The 20,352-nt window shown below is 40.9% G+C and overlaps 1 protein-coding gene across 1 annotated transcript in view; it reads right to left on the reverse strand.

The window, feature by feature from the left end:
* The window catches only part of slc23a3 (solute carrier family 23 member 3), a 119,400-nt gene that overhangs the window by 77,997 nt on the left and 21,051 nt on the right, over window positions 1–20,352 (reverse strand). Inside the window, exons 2-3 of the mRNA XM_039755065.1 lie at window positions 5,331–5,494; window positions 2,642–2,735 (exon numbers count right to left, since the gene is read on the reverse strand). Of these exons, the coding sequence (XP_039610999.1) occupies window positions 2,642–2,735; window positions 5,331–5,494 (258 nt within the window). The remainder of the gene's footprint in view (window positions 1–2,641; window positions 2,736–5,330; window positions 5,495–20,352) is intronic.

Raw genomic sequence — 20,352 nt, forward strand, 5'->3', positions numbered from 1 at the left:
TAGTGAGAACATTGAAGTGGCTGTTGACTACACAACTGATTACATAAACTTCTGTATGGACATTGTAGTTCCAGTAAGAACAGTACGCTGATATGCTAACAACAAGCCATGGATTACAAGTGACATCAAGGGCCTTTTCAACCAGAAGAAAAAGGCTTTTAAAGGCGGAGATCAGCATGAACTCAAGCGCGTGCAGAAGGAACTCCATGTCCAGCTCAGGGTGGCGAAGGAGCAGTACAGGAGAAAGCTGGAGCAGAAGTTGCAGAATAACAGCATGAAGGAAGTGTGGGATGGGATGAAGATCATCACTGGCTGCAGCTCGAAGCGGGGTGCCACCATCGAGAGAGACGGAGAGAGCAAACCAAATGAACAACTTCTTTAACAGGTTTGACCACCCTAACTCACTCTCACCTCGGAGTTCTGCATCCTCCAACTATCCTTCTGCTGATACCAGCATAGGTGAGACATCCCCACCCACAATTACAGCAGCACAGATGAGCAGAGAGCTGAGGAGACTTCGTGCCAGCAAAGCAACAGGTCCAGATGGAGTATCGCCATGACTGCTGAAGGCCTGTGCGTTGGAGCTGGGGAGTCCTCTACAGCGCATCTTCAACCTGAGCTTGGAACAGGGGAGAGTCCTGAGGCTTTGGAAAACATCTTGTATCTCCCCAGTCCCAAAGGTATCACGTCCTAGTGAGCTGAATGACTTCCGGCCTGTTGCTCTGACGTCACATGTGATGAAGACCATGGAGCGGCTGCTGCTTCACTACCTGAGGCCACAGGTCCGCCACACCCTCGAACCCTCTGCAGTTCGCATACCAGGAGAAGGTGGGAGCGGAGGATGCCATCATCTATATGCTACACTGATCCCTCTCCCACCTGGACAGAGGCAGTGGTGCTGTAAGAATTATGTTTTTGGACTTCTCTAGCGCCTTCAACACCATCCAACCTCTGCTCCTTAGGGAAAAGCTGACTGAGATGGGAGTAGACTCACACTTGGTGGCATCGTGGACTATCTTACAGACAGACCTCAGTATGTGCGTCTCGGGAACTGCAGGTCTGACATTGTGGTCAGCAACACAGGAGTGCCGCAGGGGACTGTACTTTCTCCGGTCCTGTTCAGCCTATATACATCAGACTTCCAATACGACTCGGAGTCCTGCCACGTGCAAAAGTTTGCTGATGACACTGCTATCGTGGGCTGCATCAGGAATGGGCAGGAAGAGGAGTACAGGAAGCTAATCAAAGACTTTGTTAAATGGTGTGACTCAAACCACTTACACCTGAACACCAGCAAGACCAAGGAACTAGTGGTGGATTTTAGGAGGCCCAGGCCCCTCATGGACCCCGTGATCATCAGAGGTGACTGTGTGCAGAGGGTACAGACCTATAAATACCTGGGAGTGCAGCTGGATGAGAAATTGGACTGGTCTGCCAATACTGATGCTCTGTATAAGAAAGGTCAGAGCCGACTATACTTCCTTAGAAGGTTGGCGTCCTTCAACATCTGCAATAAGATGATGCAGATGTTCTACCAGATGGTTGTGGCGAGGGCCCTCTTCTACATGATGGTGTACTGGGGAGGCAGCATAAAGATGAAAGACGCCTCACGCCTGGACACACTTGTTAGGAAGGCAGGCTCTATTGTAGGAGTAAAGTTGGACAGTTTAACATCTGTAGCAGAGCGACGGGCACTAAGCAAACTCCTGTCAATCATGAATAATCCACTGCGTCCACTTAACAGTGTCATCTCCAGGCAGAGGAGTAGCTTTAGTGACAGACTTTTGTCACTGTCTTGCTCCACTGACAGACTGAGGAGATCGTTCCTCCCCCACACTATGCGACTCTTCAATTCCACCACGGAAGTAAATGCTAATATTATTCAAAGTTATTGTCTGTTTTTACATGCATTTTTATTACTATTTAATTTAATTTTTTTTTTGTATCAGTATACTGCTGCTGGATTATGTGAATTTCCCCTTGGGATTAATAAAGTATCTATCTATCTATCTATCTATCTATCTATCTATCTATCTAATTCAGACTTACTCTGGCTACTTTACAGGATTTAGCCTGTATGTGGACCATCTTTAAATACACCATATCTGTTTCATTATCATGTTTTTGGTTAATGCTGTATTTTTCGTTACTTAGAGAAGAATATTTTCAAGGTATTTCATTGCAACATTGAGCATTATCACCCCCATGGAAAAAAAGCAAGAGACACTCTGGTCCTTATACATTTATCTAGGAAGATGACCTATGCTATAAGAACTTCCTACAAGGCTGTGTAGAGTTGAAATCTATCCAGAAAGAGATAGAAACCTACCTTAGATGGTCAATCACAGGTTACACTCATGCACACACTTTCACATACTAACAGAAGTAACTGAAATACTTTGAGAAAACCCATGATGATACATGGGGAATGTGAAAACTCTGTATACAGAGACTAAACCTGTAATTGAACCGACTTCCAGAAGCTAAGAAGCAGCACCTCAAAGTACTGTTCTATTGGGTCAACTCTTGAGCCACTGTGTCTCCTTGTCATACAGGCTATTGACTATAGTAATTTTAAGCTTAACAAAATGCTGCAGAAAGGGCATTCTGGTGGAATAATGACATAAGAGGCTTCCTAGTTCTTACCATTATAGTCATGTCTGGGTTCATTGCTTGAAAGCAAGACAAGAGCAGGAATGAGGAACTCAAGCGAGGGAGCTTGCATCAGGGGCAGCCTGAAGGGAAGACAAAGAAATTTATGCTGGTTCAATGTAAGTTACAATTCACTAGAGAAAAAAAAAACACTAAATGTAAAACTTAAATCAGTCACTGTCATTGACTTAATGTAAAAAGAAAAAACATTAACTGAAAATGGTATTTTGAAAGTGTATTACAGCAAACTCTACATGGAAAAGAGCTATGAGAAATAAAAGGACAAATGAACAAAGGATTCTGTTTCAAAATATGATAATTATGCTTATATACAAACAATAAAACAAAGAAGAAATCATTTAATTAACAAAGATCAGTACTGCAAAACAACTTAAGAATTTTGGCTTTCCTCAACTACTCAAGCCAGTGGTTCTCAACCTGTGGGCTCCCTTGGGGCTAAGATGTGAAAAAGAAACAAGAATCAAAAATATGAAAAAAAACATCTGTTGAAACCAAAACAAATTAACTTAAACTACATTCTGATACTAGAATAATAAATATAGAGTTAGATAAATGTCGATAAAAGTTAAGTAGGTATAATAAAATATGCATCTACATTTCAAAAAAATGTTAGGGGGGGGCGCAATTAAAAAACTGTTATGAAAACTCGAGTCGCAAATACTTAAAGGTTGAGAAATGCTGACTCAAGCTATATTTACCATACCTCCCTAAATTACACGTTTGTCATCAGCACATCACCCAACTCTCCAACAGAAAAGTAATTAGTCACCTGCTCAGCACAACAAAAGAGGCCAAGCCACAAAGATGGAGAGCCCTGTTGCACTCAGCAGTACAGAAAAGAAAAGATACAGTGTTTTGTGACCTCTTTTAAATTATACACTGTAATCCAAGACAAGGGTTAAAAATATTCAGGAAGTCAAAATACAAAAATAAAGGGAAAACACAGACAAACATATTAAAACAAAGCAAAAGACAAAATCTAAGATGTGGAAAAATAGTAAAAAACACTAAATCACTAGAAATCCAGGTATAAATTAAAAGCTCATCTCCCCTTTGATATACTGAAATCACATGACTACATCCCAATTATCACTTATATCTAGCAGATAAAGTTGGGCACAACGTGTCAATATTTACCAGAAAAATTGCTAACATTTGGGGCATGGTGGCGCAGTGGGTAGCGCTGCTGCCTCACAGTAAGGAGACCTGGGTTCGCTTCCCGTGTTTTCCCTACATGGTGTTTGCATGTTCTCCCCGTGTCTGCGTGGGTTTCCTCACACAGTCCAACGACATGCAGGTTAGGTGCATTGGCGATCCTAAATTGTCCCTGGTGTGTGCTTGGTGTGTGTGTGCGCTCTGCGGTGGGCTGGCGCCCTGTCCGGGGTTTGTTTCCTGCCTTGTGCCCTGTGTTGGCTGGGATTGGCTCCAGCAGACCCCCATGACCCTGTAGTTAGGATATAATGGATGGATGGATGTTTTCACATGAAGACACACTAAAAATGCAACAATTTGGACATTACTTGTTTTCTGCCCAGGAAAACTTATTACATGGAAAGTCACTGCTAACAAAAACACCCTCTGCCATTACAAGGATAGATATTTTTCACAAGAAATCTTAAGGCAAATGTAAACTGGCAACTAAGTGCATGTGTAATTAATGTACTGTATAAAAACACTTCTAAACAGCAACTGAGTGCCACTGAAAGTGAAACACAATATATTATACACATTTTTTTACAAACCAAATACTGAAATTTGCTACAAATTCAATCTTCTGATAAATATGTCTGTTAAATATTTAACTTTTAAAGTGTAAGAATCATTTTAAATATGTTTGAATATTTTGTTTTTAGTACTTCTCTTTTATGTTCTATGAGTGTGCAATCCAATTATTGGGCTGCTTTCTTTCTAGTTGCTTAAATACTAACTAAAGCAGTCTGCATACTAAAAATATGCCACTAATTTAACTCAATTTCGCCACAAGTCTCACTAGGACAAGAAGTTGGAATGCAGTTTCACATGGTTCAGGAAGCATCAAATTTAGCAGAAAATATAATACAGTATAAGCAGTCTGTGAAGAAGTACTCAACTGGCAGGATGGTGCAAGTGTTAGGAGAAAAGCTAGGATGCCGAAGGACCCACAAGAAAACTTTCAGAAGAGAGAGCAAAATTACAAAGAAATCCTGTACGTGCCAGTGAGAAAAAGTAGGAAACGGTAATGTGGGAAAAGCTCAGAAAGGAAACCAGGCATCTGCATTGGAGAGACACATAGAGAGATGCACCCTGGGCAGGAAAGTTGGTGGAAGATGGAATGCATGCAACTCAGCAGGTGTCAGGAATACCTTATTCTATCTTCAGAAAAAAGAATGAAGTCAGGGAGCGTTGGAGAGGTATCGTGAGTCCTCCTAGTTAGCACATAGCTACTAGTTAAAGAACTTGTGGCCAAGTTACCCATTCTAGGATGAACCCAGGGAGGTCTGAAACAGGTTAGTATTTTGCTTTAAACCAGACTGAGCGCTCAGGACCACAGGCACTTCAGAATCCATTTGAGCAGGCTTTTAAAGATAAACTGCAATGTTACATTTTTTTTTCCAGAAACCCCATCTTAAAAGCAAAGAAAACAATGAAAAACAGAGCTTGGCCATCTTAGCACTTACCTGCTCCCAAGAGTGGTCTGCATTAGCGTAGCAATTCCTGAAGTGAAAAGGCTTGTGGCCATAAATTGGTCTTCATACTGGTTCACATCCTTCCTTTGTTGCTGGAGCCCCTTGAAAAGAAGGCTGTGCACCACCACAAGCACTGAAGACAGGATGAACACATGCTAGAATGGTACAATGAAGAGTTCATTATACACTGCATAATCATTTTAAGTATGTAACAAACCTTATTGATTTTTTTCAAATCCAACTATTCTAAAAGGGGGTCACAAGAAAGTTTTGCCTATTCTGGTATAACCAGATGTAAGGCATGTAGGATGCATTAAATCCATCCATCCATCCATTCTCTTCCGCTTATCCGAGGTCGGGTCGCGGGGGCAGCAGCTTAAGCAGAGAGGCCCAGACTTCCCTCTCCCCGGCCACTTCTTCCAGCTCTTCCGGGAGAATCCCAAGGCGTTCCCAGGCCAGCCGGAGACATAGTCCCTCCAGCGTGTCCTGGGTCTTCCCCGGGGCCTCCTCCCGGTTGGACGTGCCTGGAACACCTCACCAGGGAGGCGTCCAGGAGGCATCCTGATCAGATGCCCGAGCCACCTCATCTGACTCCTCTCGATGCGGAGGAGCAGCGGCTCTACTCTGAGCCCCTCCCGGATGACTGAGCTTCTCACCCTATCTTTAAGGGAAAGCCCAGACACCCTGCGGAGGAAACTCATTTCAGCCGCTTGTATTCGCGATCTCGTTCTTTCGGTCACTACCCATAGCTCATGACCATAGGTGAGTGTAGGAAGGTAGATCGACTGGTAAATTGAGAGCTTTGCCTTACGGCTCAGCTCCTTTTCACCACGACAGACCGATGCAGAGCCCGCATCACTGCGGATGCCGCACCGATCCGCCTGTCGATCTCACGCTCCATTCTTCCCTCACTCGTGAACAAGACCCCGAGATGCTTGAACTCCTCCACTTGGGGCAGGATCTCTCCCCCAACCCTGAGAGGGCACTCCACCCTTTTCCGGCTGAGGACCATGCTCGGATTTGGAGGTGCTGATTCTCATCCCAGCCGCTTCACACTCAGCTGCGAACCGATCCAGAGAGCTGAAGATCACGGCCTGATGAAGCAAACAGGACAACATCATCTGCAAAAAGCAGTGACCCAATCCTGAGTCCACCAAACCGGACCCCTTCAACACCCTGGCTGCGCCTAGAAATTCTGTCCATAAAAGTTATGAACAGAATCGGTGACAAAGGGCAGCCCTGGCGAGTCCAACTCTCACTGGAAACGGGCTCGACTTACTGCGGCAATGCGGACCAAGCTCTGACACCGGTTGTACAGAGACCGAACAGCTCTTATCAGGGGTCCGTACCCCATACTCCCGAGCACCCCCACAGGATTCCCGAGGGACACGGTCGAATGCCTTTTCCAAGTCCACAAAACACATGTAGACCGGTCGGGCAAACTCCCATGCACCCTCCAGGACTCTGCTAAGGGTGAAGAGCTGGTCCACTGTTCCGACCAGGACTAAAACCACACTGTTCCTCCTGAATCCGAGGTTCACTATCCGACGGACCCTCCTCTCCAGAACCCCGAATAGACTTTTCCAGGGAGGCTGAGGAGTGTGATCCCTCTATAGTTGGAACACACCCTCCGGTCCCCTTTTAAAGAGGGGACCACCACCCCGGTCTGCCAATCCAGAGGCACTGTCCCGATGTCCATGCGATGTTGCAGAGGCGTGTCAACCAAGACAGTCCTACAACATCCAGAGCCTTAAGGAACTCGGTATCTCATCCACCCCGGGCCCTGCCACCAAGGAGTTTTTTGACCACCTCGGTGACTTCAGTCCCAGAGATGGGAGAGCCCACCTCAGAGTCCCCAGGCTCTGCTTCCTCATTGGAAGGCATGTTAGTGGGATTGAGGAGGTCTTCGAAGTACTCCTCCCACCGACCCACAACGTCCCGAGTTGAGGTCAGCAGCGCACCATCCCCACCATATACGGTGTTGACACTGCACTGCTTCCCCCTCCTGAGACGCCGGACGGTGGACCAGAATCTCCTCGAAGCCGTCCAAAGTCGCTCTCCATGGCCTCTCAAACTCCTCCCATGCCCGAGTTTTGCCTCAGCAACAACGAAGCCGCGTTCGCTTGGCCTGCGGTACCTATCAGCTGCCTCCAGAGACCCACAGGACAAAAAGTCCTATAGGACTCCTTCTTCAGCTTGACGGCATCCCTCACGCGGTGTCCACCAGCGGGTTGGGGATTGCCGCCACGACAGGCACCGACCACCTTGCGGCCACAGCTCCGGTCAGCCGCCTCAACAATAGAGGCACGGAACATGGCCCATTCGACTCAATGTCCCCACCTCCCTCGGGGCGTGGTTGAAGTTCTGCGGAGGTGGGAGTTGAAGCTACTTCTGACAGGGGACTCTGCCAGCCGTTCCCAGCAGACCCTCACAACACGTTTGGGCCTACCAGGTCTGACCGGCATCTTCCCCCACCATCGAAGCCAACTCACCACCAGGTGGTGATCAGTTGACAGCTCCGCCCCTCTCTTCACCCGAGTGTCCAAGACATATGGCCGCAAGTCCGACGACACGACCACAAAGTCGATCATCGACCTGAGGCCTAGGGTGTCCTGGTGCCAAGTGCACATATGAACACCCTTATGCTTGAACATGGTGTTCGTTATGGACAATCCGTGGCGAGCACAGAAGTCCAATAACAAAACACCGCTCGGGTTCAGATCGGGGCCATTCCTCCCAATCACGCCCTTCCAGGTCTCACTGTCATTGCCCACGTGAGCATTGAAGTCTCCCAGCAAAACGAGGGAATCCCAGAAGGTATGCCCTCTAGCAACCCCTCCAGAGACTCCAAAAGGGTGGATACTCCAAACTGCTGTTGGCATACGCACAAACAACAGTCAGGACCCTTCCCCACCCGGGCGGAGGGAGGCCACCCTCTCGTCCACGGGGTAAACCCCAATGCACAGGCTCCAGTGGGGGCAATAAGTATGCCCACACCTGCTCGGCCTCTCACCGGGGGCAACTCCAGAGTGGTAGAGAGTCCAGCCCCTCTCAAGGAGATTGGTTCCAGAGTCCAAGCTGTGCGTCGAGGTGAGTCCGACTATATCTAGCCGGAACCTCTCGACCTCGCGCACTAGCTCAGGCTCCTTCCCCTTCAGAGAGGTGACATTCCACGTCCCAAGAGCCAGTTTCTGTAGCCGAGGATCAGACCGCCAAGGTCCCGCCGCCACCACCCAACTCACATTGCACCCAACCTCCTTGGCCCCTCCCATAGGTGGTGAGCCCATGGGGAGGAGGACCCACGTTACCTCTTGGGCTGTGCCCGCCGAGCCCCATGGGTGCAGGCCCGGCCACCAGGCGCTCGCCATCGAGCCCCACCTCCAGGCCTGGCTCCAGAGGGGCCCGGTGACCAGCGTCCGGCAAGGGAAAACGTTGTCCAAGTTTTTATTTTCATTGGAGGTTTATTGAACCGCTCTTTGTCTCATCCCTCACCCAGGACCAGTTTGCCTTGGGTGGCCCTACCAGGGGCATAAAGCCCCGGACAACATAGCTCCTAGGATCATTGGGACACGCAAACCCCTCCACCACGATAAGGTGACGGTTCAAGGAGGAGAGGATGCATTAAAACAGTTGATAATTTGCTTGTGGTGCACACTTGCCTTTTTTGCACACTGCAAACCAAAGAAACTTCACTTTTTCAAAAATCTATAGCTTTTGATAAAAATACAAAGAGGTGTAATCAGTTCAGTTGAGATTTAATGTCATTGGTATAAAGTCCAATAAAACACTTATGTACTATTTTCACTAAGTCTTGCCATCTAGTTTAAGTAAAATAACCGGACAGAATGTAATGGGCAAAACTTCAGCACCATTTAGATAAGTATAATCATATAATTTGATTGTGCATCTAATTGTTGGTATAAGCCATGTCAGAACATTACTAATGAAGAAAGATGCCTCAAAATGCGTAAAGCACATTTTTTTAAACACAAACCTTTGCTGCTTCAAAGTGGACACAATGGGTAAGTTCTAAGACTTTTTCATTCCCTTATGGACTCTAGCATCCTGCAGCCCCATTGTCAGCAGCAAGGACAAGGTGTTTTTAAAGTTTATAAAAAACGCTTCACTTTAGAACACAATTTCTTGAAGGAAATTAATATATACAGTTATTGTGAAGAAATAACTTAAACATGAAAAATATTAAACCGATCTTTTAAGGCCTGACGAATCATAGTTCAACAATATGATGCTCATGCTATCTCATAGGATGGAAATACTGTATATGAGCAAACAGCATTGATGCTTAGCTTTACAATTGTTTACAGGTAAAAAGGAACAAGTATATTTCAGTGATTTAAACATCAATTTGCAACATCTAAATTAAAAAATAGGATGCCACTGTCTTCTTTCCCTGCTTATATCTTCTCACCTTTTATTGACATTCAAAATATAAACTACTGCTCCTATCCTCCTCCTCCCCAGAGCTGCTGGTCAGGTCTGCAAGACCAAGGGCTGTGCGCCAAAATACCTTGTGTGTTTTTCCATTTGTTTTATTTAAATGTGTATTACACTTGTTGGAGATTTATGTCAGTTGTATTAGAAATTGATTTCTTTCTTTAAAAACATATTCATTTTGAGAAATGTTAACAGAAGATATTCAGGTAATAATGAAGGACCCCAAAATCTTTCCTAAAGAATTAAAATCTATTCCTTTGGTTACAAAATGTATTTAGCTTGTTGATCTGTATGGCCAATTACGTAAGACTAACAATAGAACCTGTTGAAGACGGGTAAAAAATATTTTACAAATCTCTTGCCCTACAAGTATCCTCAGCAACTCTCTTCTGTATTCAAGTGTGTAAAAATCTCTTAACTGGAGCTCCCTTACTTGAGCATGTTCATGTAAAACTTTCATCTCAGATTCTGTCACTATTTTTGAGGCACCTTTCAGACCTCCTGTCTGTTTTTTTTTTTAACTTGCCATCTTTGAGGGCAGCTCTGTCAGCGTGCCTCATACGCCTTTACTCCTCCTCGTGCTTCTCACACTCGCACATCCTCTTTCATTGTGTCATCAAAGTCAAACTGACAAATCACACCAAAGCTAAAGTGACCAATCAGATTGCTCAGAGGGGACCTGTACACACAGACCTTAGTGTTTTATTATATAGTAGATAGGATGCATAAAACCTTAAAGCATTAATTTTAAGTAAAATTAACAAATGTTGAATACATTAATTAAAAAGAAAAAGCTATTACATGTTCTTTGTCACTTGCAATGTAATATCTTCAAACTACTAGGCACCCCAGTGATGCTAAAATAAAGAAGTAATGGAAATATAAAGGTCACAATTTCTTACATACAGTTATTTGTCTCAAAACCTGACTTGAGGTTTTTAAGATCTCAAGTTGACTGTCATAGTGTAGGTGAGGTGAAACTACAGTTTATTTTTGTGACATACTGCATATATCAGTTATTGTCCCAAGTCTATGCTCTAGGTTACTCTGTCTTTCAAAATAACCGCTTTCAAATACAATGATTTCTGAAGTGTTCAAAAATGATGACACTGAGTGTAAAGTAAAAAAAATGCAAATGACAAAATATTCACTTCGTACTCTGTTCTCACCAGATCTCCAGGTGTAATCCTTCATTTCATGTGGAGTATAAAAACATATCTTAACAGTGGTTATAGAAATCCAGTGTAGGAATCCATTGATGATGTAGTTGGAATTGGAGATGGCAGAGCTTTGGTTAGGCATGATAAGGTAGTGCTGCAGCAGAACATCATTGTATGCTTCAGGAAGTGAAGGGGAAAGTTCTAACCCCTGTCTGAATGATTTTTAAGAAGGGTTAATGGCAACATTAAAGCCAATGTCAGCATATCTTGTGAACTGCTTTAATAAAGATCTCAGATTTTACTGTCACCTTGATAAATTAATATTGTGGTATCAAGTCTTATACATTACATAGTAACAGAAATGGAATTTATAACTTTAACTTATAAAATGAAACCAAGTTAACTGTCCTGTAAACCCAGTCTCAACAAAACTACTTAAAATTTTAATGTGTTGTTTTGTCTCCATCCATTCTTAAAAATTATCAATTGAACTCTATTAATTGAGACAGTTTCTAATGCACTAAAAATGTCAGTTCTCAAACCATTATTGTAAACATCAAAACTAGATGTATGTATAAATATACTTAATAGCTATAAATGTCTTTTAAATTTGCTTTTTCCCACTTTACTCATTATAATTCTCAGACTGGCATTAACTCATGTAGAAATTTCATCATGTTATTAGATTTATGCAACTCATCAACATCATTGATCACTCTATTCTGTTACAGAAATGTGAAAATTATGCGAGACTCGCAGGAATTTTATTTACCTGCTTTTTGTTTTATTCATGCTTATCAGGTTGATTTCAAATGTAAAGAAATAATTCTGTCATTATGTCCTAAAGTTAAATATGGTGTCCCTCATGGCACAGTACTGTATTCTCTATTTGACAAAAAAGTAAAACCTTTAATATATACCATATTCACCCTTGATATTTGCCTTTGAAATATATGTGATACACTTGCACTGCGAACTGTATATTGTACATCTTAGCTAGATATTTGGCATAAATGTTAGATGTGACATATGAAATGCTGTATCTCTGACTTACTGTATACTATAAGTGTTAAATTTGCCATGTAATCTGGATACTTTACTTAGAAGTGAGCATATTTTTCATATAGGTGAACCATTTGCATATAAGCTTGATTTTTATATATAATGGAGACATAAGGCATTCTTCATGCAAGGATGACAGTTTGGAGATAAGGTAGTTATAGTCATTTATCGTGGTGTCAGAGAATAGCAACCTGTTGCATGTTGATTAGCACATGCAAGTAAGAATTTCACTGTATTCTGCATATGTGACAGTAATATTGCTATAAATCTATAAACTGGCATTTGACATTTAAGGTACATCTGCCATGTACCCTGGGTGTACTCATAAAGAGGATGAGACAGACTGTAGGAGTCAGGTGGAGAACTGTTTGGTGCAAAATGAATTGTCTGTAACTTAACATCAGCAAAACCAAGGAAATGGTCTTGAGGCACAGTCACTATTCAGGGAGTGAATGAAGATGTGGTCTTGGGAATCCACATCAGTGACAAACTAAACTGGTCTGTAACACAGAGGATCTATAAAAGAAAGGGAAGAGCAGATGTGTTCTTTCAATGTGGGTAGTGACATAATTTATATGTTCTATAATGTTGATGGCTAGTACAGTTTTCTACATAGAGCCGGTACCATCACTTCAAGAGAGGCCTATCGAATCAATAAGTCAATTAAAAGGGTAGCTTCAGTTATGGGATGCTCTCTCATCCCCCACTGGTTAATAGTGAAGCAGAGAAAGTAAACAAAGCTGATGGCCATTTTCAATAATACTGCACATCCTCTCCAAGACACAAACTTTAAGGACTTTGAACCAATAAATAAAGCAGCCTTGCTATAAATTTTTTACAGCAAATTCCTAATCATTTTACTATTTTAGTATATAACTTGATTGTCTGGTTACAATATCTAGTAGAGAGACATTTGTAGTTTTGACTGTTTACAATATCTGACAGAGATATATTTACAGTTGAAGGATTTTTACTGTTAATACGAGTGCCACTTTCAGCCAAAGAATTATTCAACAGAAGTGTTTAAAGAAACACTACTGGGAGGCCTTTATACCAGCAGCAATATGTCTGCATAACACCTCACTCTGACTGTAACAGCTGTCACACATGTGCGCATGGGAGGCAGAGCTAAAGGGCTTGAGTGAACGCAGTTCGGAGGCATGCCGGGATGTGGCAGAGTGCACTGACTCTTTTTCTCTCTTGCCTGTAGACCATTGCCGGGAGATTCCACCTGGCTCTCTTGACGTCACTTCCGGGACCGAGCCAATGGAAGTAGACCTTACCAGCTCTGGCCCCTCTGATGTCACGTCCGGGTGTGATCCAATGATCGAAGACCACGTACCCAATCCTTATGACCTCACTTCCTGTCTTCCCCTTTAAAAGCCTGCCCCTTTTCCCTTTTCCCTCAGTCTTGTCTTGGACTCGTTTGTATGCACTTCAGTGCTGTACCTTCATAAAAAGAACGACTTTGCAGCCGGAATACGAGATTATACGGGTGGCTGCCCCAAACCTTTATCTTGAGTATATCTCATCTTTGTGACACAGCCAAGTCAGACATTTTCTTTCTTGTTAGTTTTCTTTCTTTTTAATCATTCTGATGTGTTCAGACTATTGTGAATCTATCTGTCTATGTGGATGGTACAAGTTCTCCCCGTATTTGTATGTTTCTTCTCCCATATTTCAAAGACTTGCATTTTTGGTTAATTACTCTAAATTGGCCTTTTGTAGATGAGTGTGCCTTGTGATAGAACGCTGCCCCATCCAAGGCTGAGCACTGTCTTAAAGTCAGAACTGTCATGGCAGACTCTGGCTCACTGTGTCTCTGAAGTGACTTAAGAAAATGGATGAAAGGATTTAAAAAAATTAAATCATGTCAGCCATATGCTGATGTATACATGCACAAATTATCAAGTATCTATGTTTTGATAATGTTAATTCAGTTCGATCTTACATGATTAGAAACGTTTATGTTTTGAGCATTTAGAGTGTTTAAATATGGTTAAAACACTGATATGTTGGGGTATTATTTAATAAATACAATGTGGTGGTTAAGGGGCCTAAGAAAAATTACAGCCTAGTGGGCAATTATAATTGCTGTCAAACAATGATGGTCTTGATCACCTGAGGTCATGTTTAACTTATTTCACCAACAGTGAGGACTAGAAAAGTGTGGCCACCGGTAGTTATGTCCTGACATAAAAATATACTGCATATGTAAAAGAAGGTGTATTTACCTTTTCACATGGGTGTAACTGTGCAATTGTAACATACCCTAAGAATAATATTGAAGAGAACATTATTATGACCAAAAAGAATCCAACTTCACATAATTTAGAACTGATGCAAAATAGGCGAATAGGCAGTATGCATGCTGGAGTGGTGGTTCTTGGGATGTAATGGGATTTAACCCCCTGTCATTAGCTGACGAGAACTGTGCAGAATTTATATCCAAGCAAATTGATTTTTTTAGATTAAAATGCATCCTCAGAGGTTTCTGTAGGAATACTCTGGGAAACTCTGAAGGCATTTTTAAGAGGACAGATTATCTCATAACTCTCCCACAAAAATAAATTGGAAACAAAGAAGGCCTCAGAGTTAATCGGTGAAATTACCAGAACAGATCAAGAACATGATAGGTTTCCAAATGAGGCACTTTTTAGGAAAAGACAGGTTTTGCGATCAGAACTCAACCTTTTGACAACCAAAGAAACAGAACAACTCATTTTAAAATTGTGACATCATTACTATGAACATGGACAGAACACTAATAAGATTTTAGCTCAACAAATCCACAAGCAGGAAGTTTGCAATGCAATATCAGTAATCACCAACACAGATGAAGCTAGAATCATTGGCCATGAAAATATAATGCATTTAGAGACTACTATAAATCCTTATATTCTACTCAGTTTCAAGAATACAAGACACAATTTAATGATTTTTTTGATACATTACGGATACAACAGCTAGAAACTCTAAGTGCAGAGGAACTGGATAACCCTCCGACACTATCAGAATTACTAGATGCTATAAACTCACTTCAGTGTGGGTCCTGATGGCTACCTTGCTGAATTTTATAAAATATTTTTAATTAAGTTAGCTCCCCTTTTATTATCAAATTTATAGATCTCAGAGACAATAAAATTCTACCTCAAACTTTTCTCCATGCATTAATTACTGTTTTTCCTACAAAAATAAGGACTTATTACAATGTGCATCATACAGACCAATCTCACTACTGAATAATGATGTTAAGATGCTCTCCAAAGTCTTAGATAGAAGGATTGAAAAAGTGCTCCCTTCACAATATCACAAGACAAAAACGAATTTATTAAAGTTAGACATTTGGCTTCTAAACTTCAACACCTGTTTAATGGAATGTAGACCCATAAAGTCTAACATTCCGGAGATCATATTATCTTTGGATGCAGAAAAAGCATTTGATATGGCTGAATGGAATTACCTATTCATCACTTTGCAACAATTTGGGTTTGGCCCTAACATATGTGCATGGATCAAACTACTGCATACCAGTCCAGAAGCTTCAACTTGTATTAACAACATTATCTCAGACTACTTCAAACTAGAACAAGATACTAAACAAGGATGCCCCTTGTCACCACTGCTATTTGCAATCACCATGGAGCCATTGGCTGTTCAATTTCAAAATGCATCAGAGGTAAAAGGGATTTTCAGAGATGGAATTGAACAGAAAATATCACTATTTGCAGATGATATGGTACTGTATATATCAGACCCATAATATATGCTTGCAGCCAGAATTTCAAAAGATATCTGCACTCAAAATTAATTTGAACAAAAGTGTGCTTTTTCAATGAATTCTCTGGAAAACAACACTAGATTGGACACCTTCCCTTTTATCATTGTAGATGAGTTTAAATATCTGGGGGTAAACATCACAAGTAAATATTAAGCTCTTTTTCAAGAAAATGTTGCTGTTTGCATGGATAAAATTAAACAAGACAAGTATAGATGGTCTACCCTTCATCTTACTTTAGCAGGGAGAATTAACACTAGCAAGATGAATATCCTCCCTAAGCTTCTGTTTGTATTTCAAAACATCCCTATATATATTAACAAATCATTATTTATGAAATTAGATTAAATCATAACCACATTTATTTGGAATTTGGAATATCCACACATCCAAAGGCCAACCCTACAATGACCTAAATCAGAAAGCGGCATGGCTCCACCTAATTTTCAATTTTATTACTGGGCAGCAAACATACAAGCTATAAAACCCTGAACACTGACACGGATGAATGCACACTAGCTTGGTCTATAATAGAATTGAAGTCCTGCAGTACCTCTTAATATTCCCTGCTTTGTACGCCAGTAAATACAAGGTATTGTCAATATACTAACAACCCAATTGTCCTTCATTCACTTCATTCAGAATATGGAATCAATGTAGGAAGCATTTCAAGGTCGAGAATATTTTATCTGTGGCACTACTACACGATAACCACCTTTTTCCACTCAAACCTACACAGTTTTTAATGTTTGGATAACATATGGGATCAAATCATTTACAGATCTGTGTATAAATAATGTTTTTGCAACCTATGAACAATTACACTCCAAATTTAGTTCCCCACTAGTCTTCAAATTTGAAACATTGCTAAACGAAATCTACACAATTTTCCTTGAAACCTATTTATATTCCAGAAGAGATATTAATCAGTTTTGAAGGCTCAGACAGCATTTCTATAATGTATAAAATCATTTTAAAGTCCTTTCCTTTTAAAGATCCCAGAGAACAGTGGGAAAAGGATTTGTTACTCAACATTTCAGAAAAGGAGTTGAAGGCAGCCATGCACAGAATTCCCTCTAGCTCTATATGTGCAAAGCATTCCATTATTCAACTTAAAAGTTTTTATCAAGCACATCTTTCGTGTTTAAAAGTGAACAAAATGTTTCCAGGGGAAGATCCAACCTGTGAACGTTGCAATCGAGCACCAGCTTCCATAGGCCGCATGTTTTGGGTGCGTACCAAATTAACATCATTCTGGACAAGGATTTTTAAATGCCTGTCAAACAGCCTTAATGTTACAAACACTCCAAATCCAATAAATAACTGTGTCTGGTGTACTCCCTGGTGGGCTTAAAGTGGAGAAGGACAAACTGTAATTTCCTTTACTTCACTACTAGAATGTACACGTATCTTGCTCAACTGGAGGAATCCTAACCCACATCTTTTAAGTCAGTGGGTAACTGATGATATATACTATTTGAAATTGGGAAAAATAAAATTCTTATTTAGAGGATCTGTTCCAAACTTTTTTTAAAACCTGGCAGGATCTAATCAATAATATTTTAGAATAAGCAATTATATTGGGGAGAAAGAGTCCTTTCTCTCCTTACTACTTTCAAAGTTTTACTCTGGCTGTTGACCTTCCTCTCTTTCTCATGGGTGGGGGTTGAATTGAATTTAGTTTTGTTAAGTTTGATTTGATTGTATGGAATGTTACATGCTTTTAATAAATTCAATAAAAGATAAAAAAGGATGTAAATGGGACAATTCTGCAAACCCACAAAGAGGAGATGTTTCATGAGTTTCCAGATTGGAACATGTCAAATAGCAGGAAGTGTCTAAACATGACAGACAGAATGCAGAAGTTTTTTTCATTTCAATTTGAAATGAGCTGCTCCAAGAGTACTTACCAAAAGACTGTTACTGATTTATGGATATTGCATGAGAAGACACAATGATTAACTTTAAAGCAATTTTGATTATTTACCTCTAACCTATGCTGTGGTAAAAACAACTAGAACATTCTGTTAAGAGAAGTCACTAGGCAATTAGCAAACGTTAGTTCTACTGTAGTGATATATGAGAAAGCAATTGTATAAGTTTATAATAGGTGTTGAGTAACATGTTTTAATGCAGTGGTTCTCAAACTCTGGGGGCCCCCCTAGGGGGGCGCAACATAACAAAAAGGGGGGTGCGAAGATGTGAAAAAAAGAAAACAAGAATCGAAAATATGAAAAATACATCTATTGAAACCAAAACAAATTAACTTAAACTACATTCTGATACTAGAAAAATAAATATAGAGTTAGATAAATGTCGATAAAAGTTAAGTAGGTATAATAAAATATGCATCTATGATATATCATTAATTAAAAAAGAATAATTTAGTATTAGTGGGCTCCTTTCAAAAAAACGTTAGGGGGGGGCGCAATTAAAACTGTTATGAAAACTCAGGTCACAAATGCTTAAAGGTTGAGAAACGCTGTTTTAATGTATGCCCAAATACACCTCAGTCCTGCATAACATGACTAACCTGTATACAATACAGAAACGATGGGACAGCCAATGGCATGAACAAAACATCCATCCATTTTCTGACCCGCTAAATCCGAACACAGGGTCACGGGGGTCTGCTGGAGCCAATCCCAGCCAACATAGGAACAAATCCCAGGCAAGGTGCCAACCCACCGCAGGACACACACAAACACACCCACCACACACTAGGGCCAATTTAGAATCACCAATCCACCTAACCTGCATGTCTGTGGACTGTGGGAGGAAACCGGAACGCCCGGAGGAAACCCACGCAGACACGGGGAGAACATGCAAACTCCACACAGGGAGGACCCAGGAAGCGAACCCGGGTCTCCTAACTGCGAGGCAGCAGTGCTTTCACTGCACCACCGTGCCACCCATGAACAAAACAGCAGAAGTAATTTGTTAGTCAAAATTACATATTTTTACATGACCTGGTAGCATGCTGTTATCTCACAGTTTCAGGATGCGGAGTTTAAAACCTGGCTCTGTTATGTTCTGGGTGGATTTTTCCACAGTGTCACATAATTAGCTTTCATATGTACCCAAATATAAAAGTATTATACTTAGAATATAAGATGTTCTAGGAGTTGCAGGACAAGAATTCTTTTCAAATGTAAACATCTTGGAAAACAAGATTAAAGCTGAAGGTCAGGTGTAACTTTTCTGATACGAGGCACTACAGTATGGGAAAGGGTGATGTATATGAAGTAGTATGGCTTATTGGGAAAAAGCTGTAAATCATATTTAAACAAGATGACAAAATCAGTTCTACAATATCCTGTTGCTGCTGTCTGTTGTGTCTTTATGGGATAACATCTGAATGATGTCTTGTGTAATGTTATTGAGCTATCCAGCCTTTAGGTTAAGCCACCTGGACATATCTGAAGAGACACAACCTGAGCCTCAGACAACACTTGACCTTGTTCCTGTTGTAACAGAGACTTTTGTTTGATGATGTGGTGTCTTCACAGCTGTTCACAGTTAAACCAAGCTGAGCAAAGTTAAGTGCTATTGTTGAGAGTTTTCTGCCATCATTGCATGTTTTGAGGTGTGTGCTTTTTGAGTTAATATTAGGCTTCTGATTCCAGAATGTACTGGAGAGGAAAATTGAACACTCACAGCCAGATCCAGTATCAGTAAAATCAAAATCATAAAGTGGTAATGTAGTACTAGGGTGTTGTACAGTGTTAGCCATTATGAATGTAGAGAAAAGTCAAGCAAAATGACACCTTTTATTGGCTAACTAAAAAGATTACAATATGCAAGCTTTCAAGGCAACTTAGGCCCCTTCTTCAGGTAAGATGTATTGTAGTTTACCTTGCAGAAGAGATTTACCTACATTACAGCATATTTTGACAAGTTTGCATTTCACTGAATAATATCTTCTGTCACATCAAATTGGAAATCTGGGGGGCAGCCAAGTCACAGACCAGTGCCTGTATTTATCAAGCATCTCAAAATATAAAAATAGTGCTAATTGGTTCAAAAATTACAGAGTGTTTCAAATTGGTTCTACTCTTTTATTTTATTATTTTATTAAGTTTCATTATGATTTAGAAGAGCTTGTAAGCAATTCTAACTTACTAAGAGCTGCCAGAAGATGGAGTTTAGGCAGAGATCAGCACACATTCCAAGAAAGCCTTAATGTTTTACAAACAATAGAAAACAATAAACTCATAAAAAGATATCAGTTTGGCATCAAAGGAATAATATTCATAACAAATCTTATATCTACTCTATACATATAAAATCCTAAACCTAAAAGTGCAATGATTTTGTGCAATGATTTTGTGTGAGCTTTTTTGTCACACTTTAAATCGAGCTTATTTTAAAACCTACATATATATGTTTGATATCATTCTTTTCAAAGTTTATTGAACTTTAATGTGATGTTGTTAGATTTTCAGATTCTCATTCCATTTTCAAATTATAAACTAAAAAATAACAAGAACTCACATCCCACGAGACGAGACTTTATGCCAAAAGATTTTACCAAGCCCGGGGCCAGAAATTAAAGAAA

Source organism: Polypterus senegalus, chromosome 6 (genome assembly GCF_016835505.1).
Source record: "Polypterus senegalus isolate Bchr_013 chromosome 6, ASM1683550v1, whole genome shotgun sequence".
Lineage (NCBI taxonomy): Eukaryota > Metazoa > Chordata > Cladistia > Polypteriformes > Polypteridae > Polypterus > Polypterus senegalus.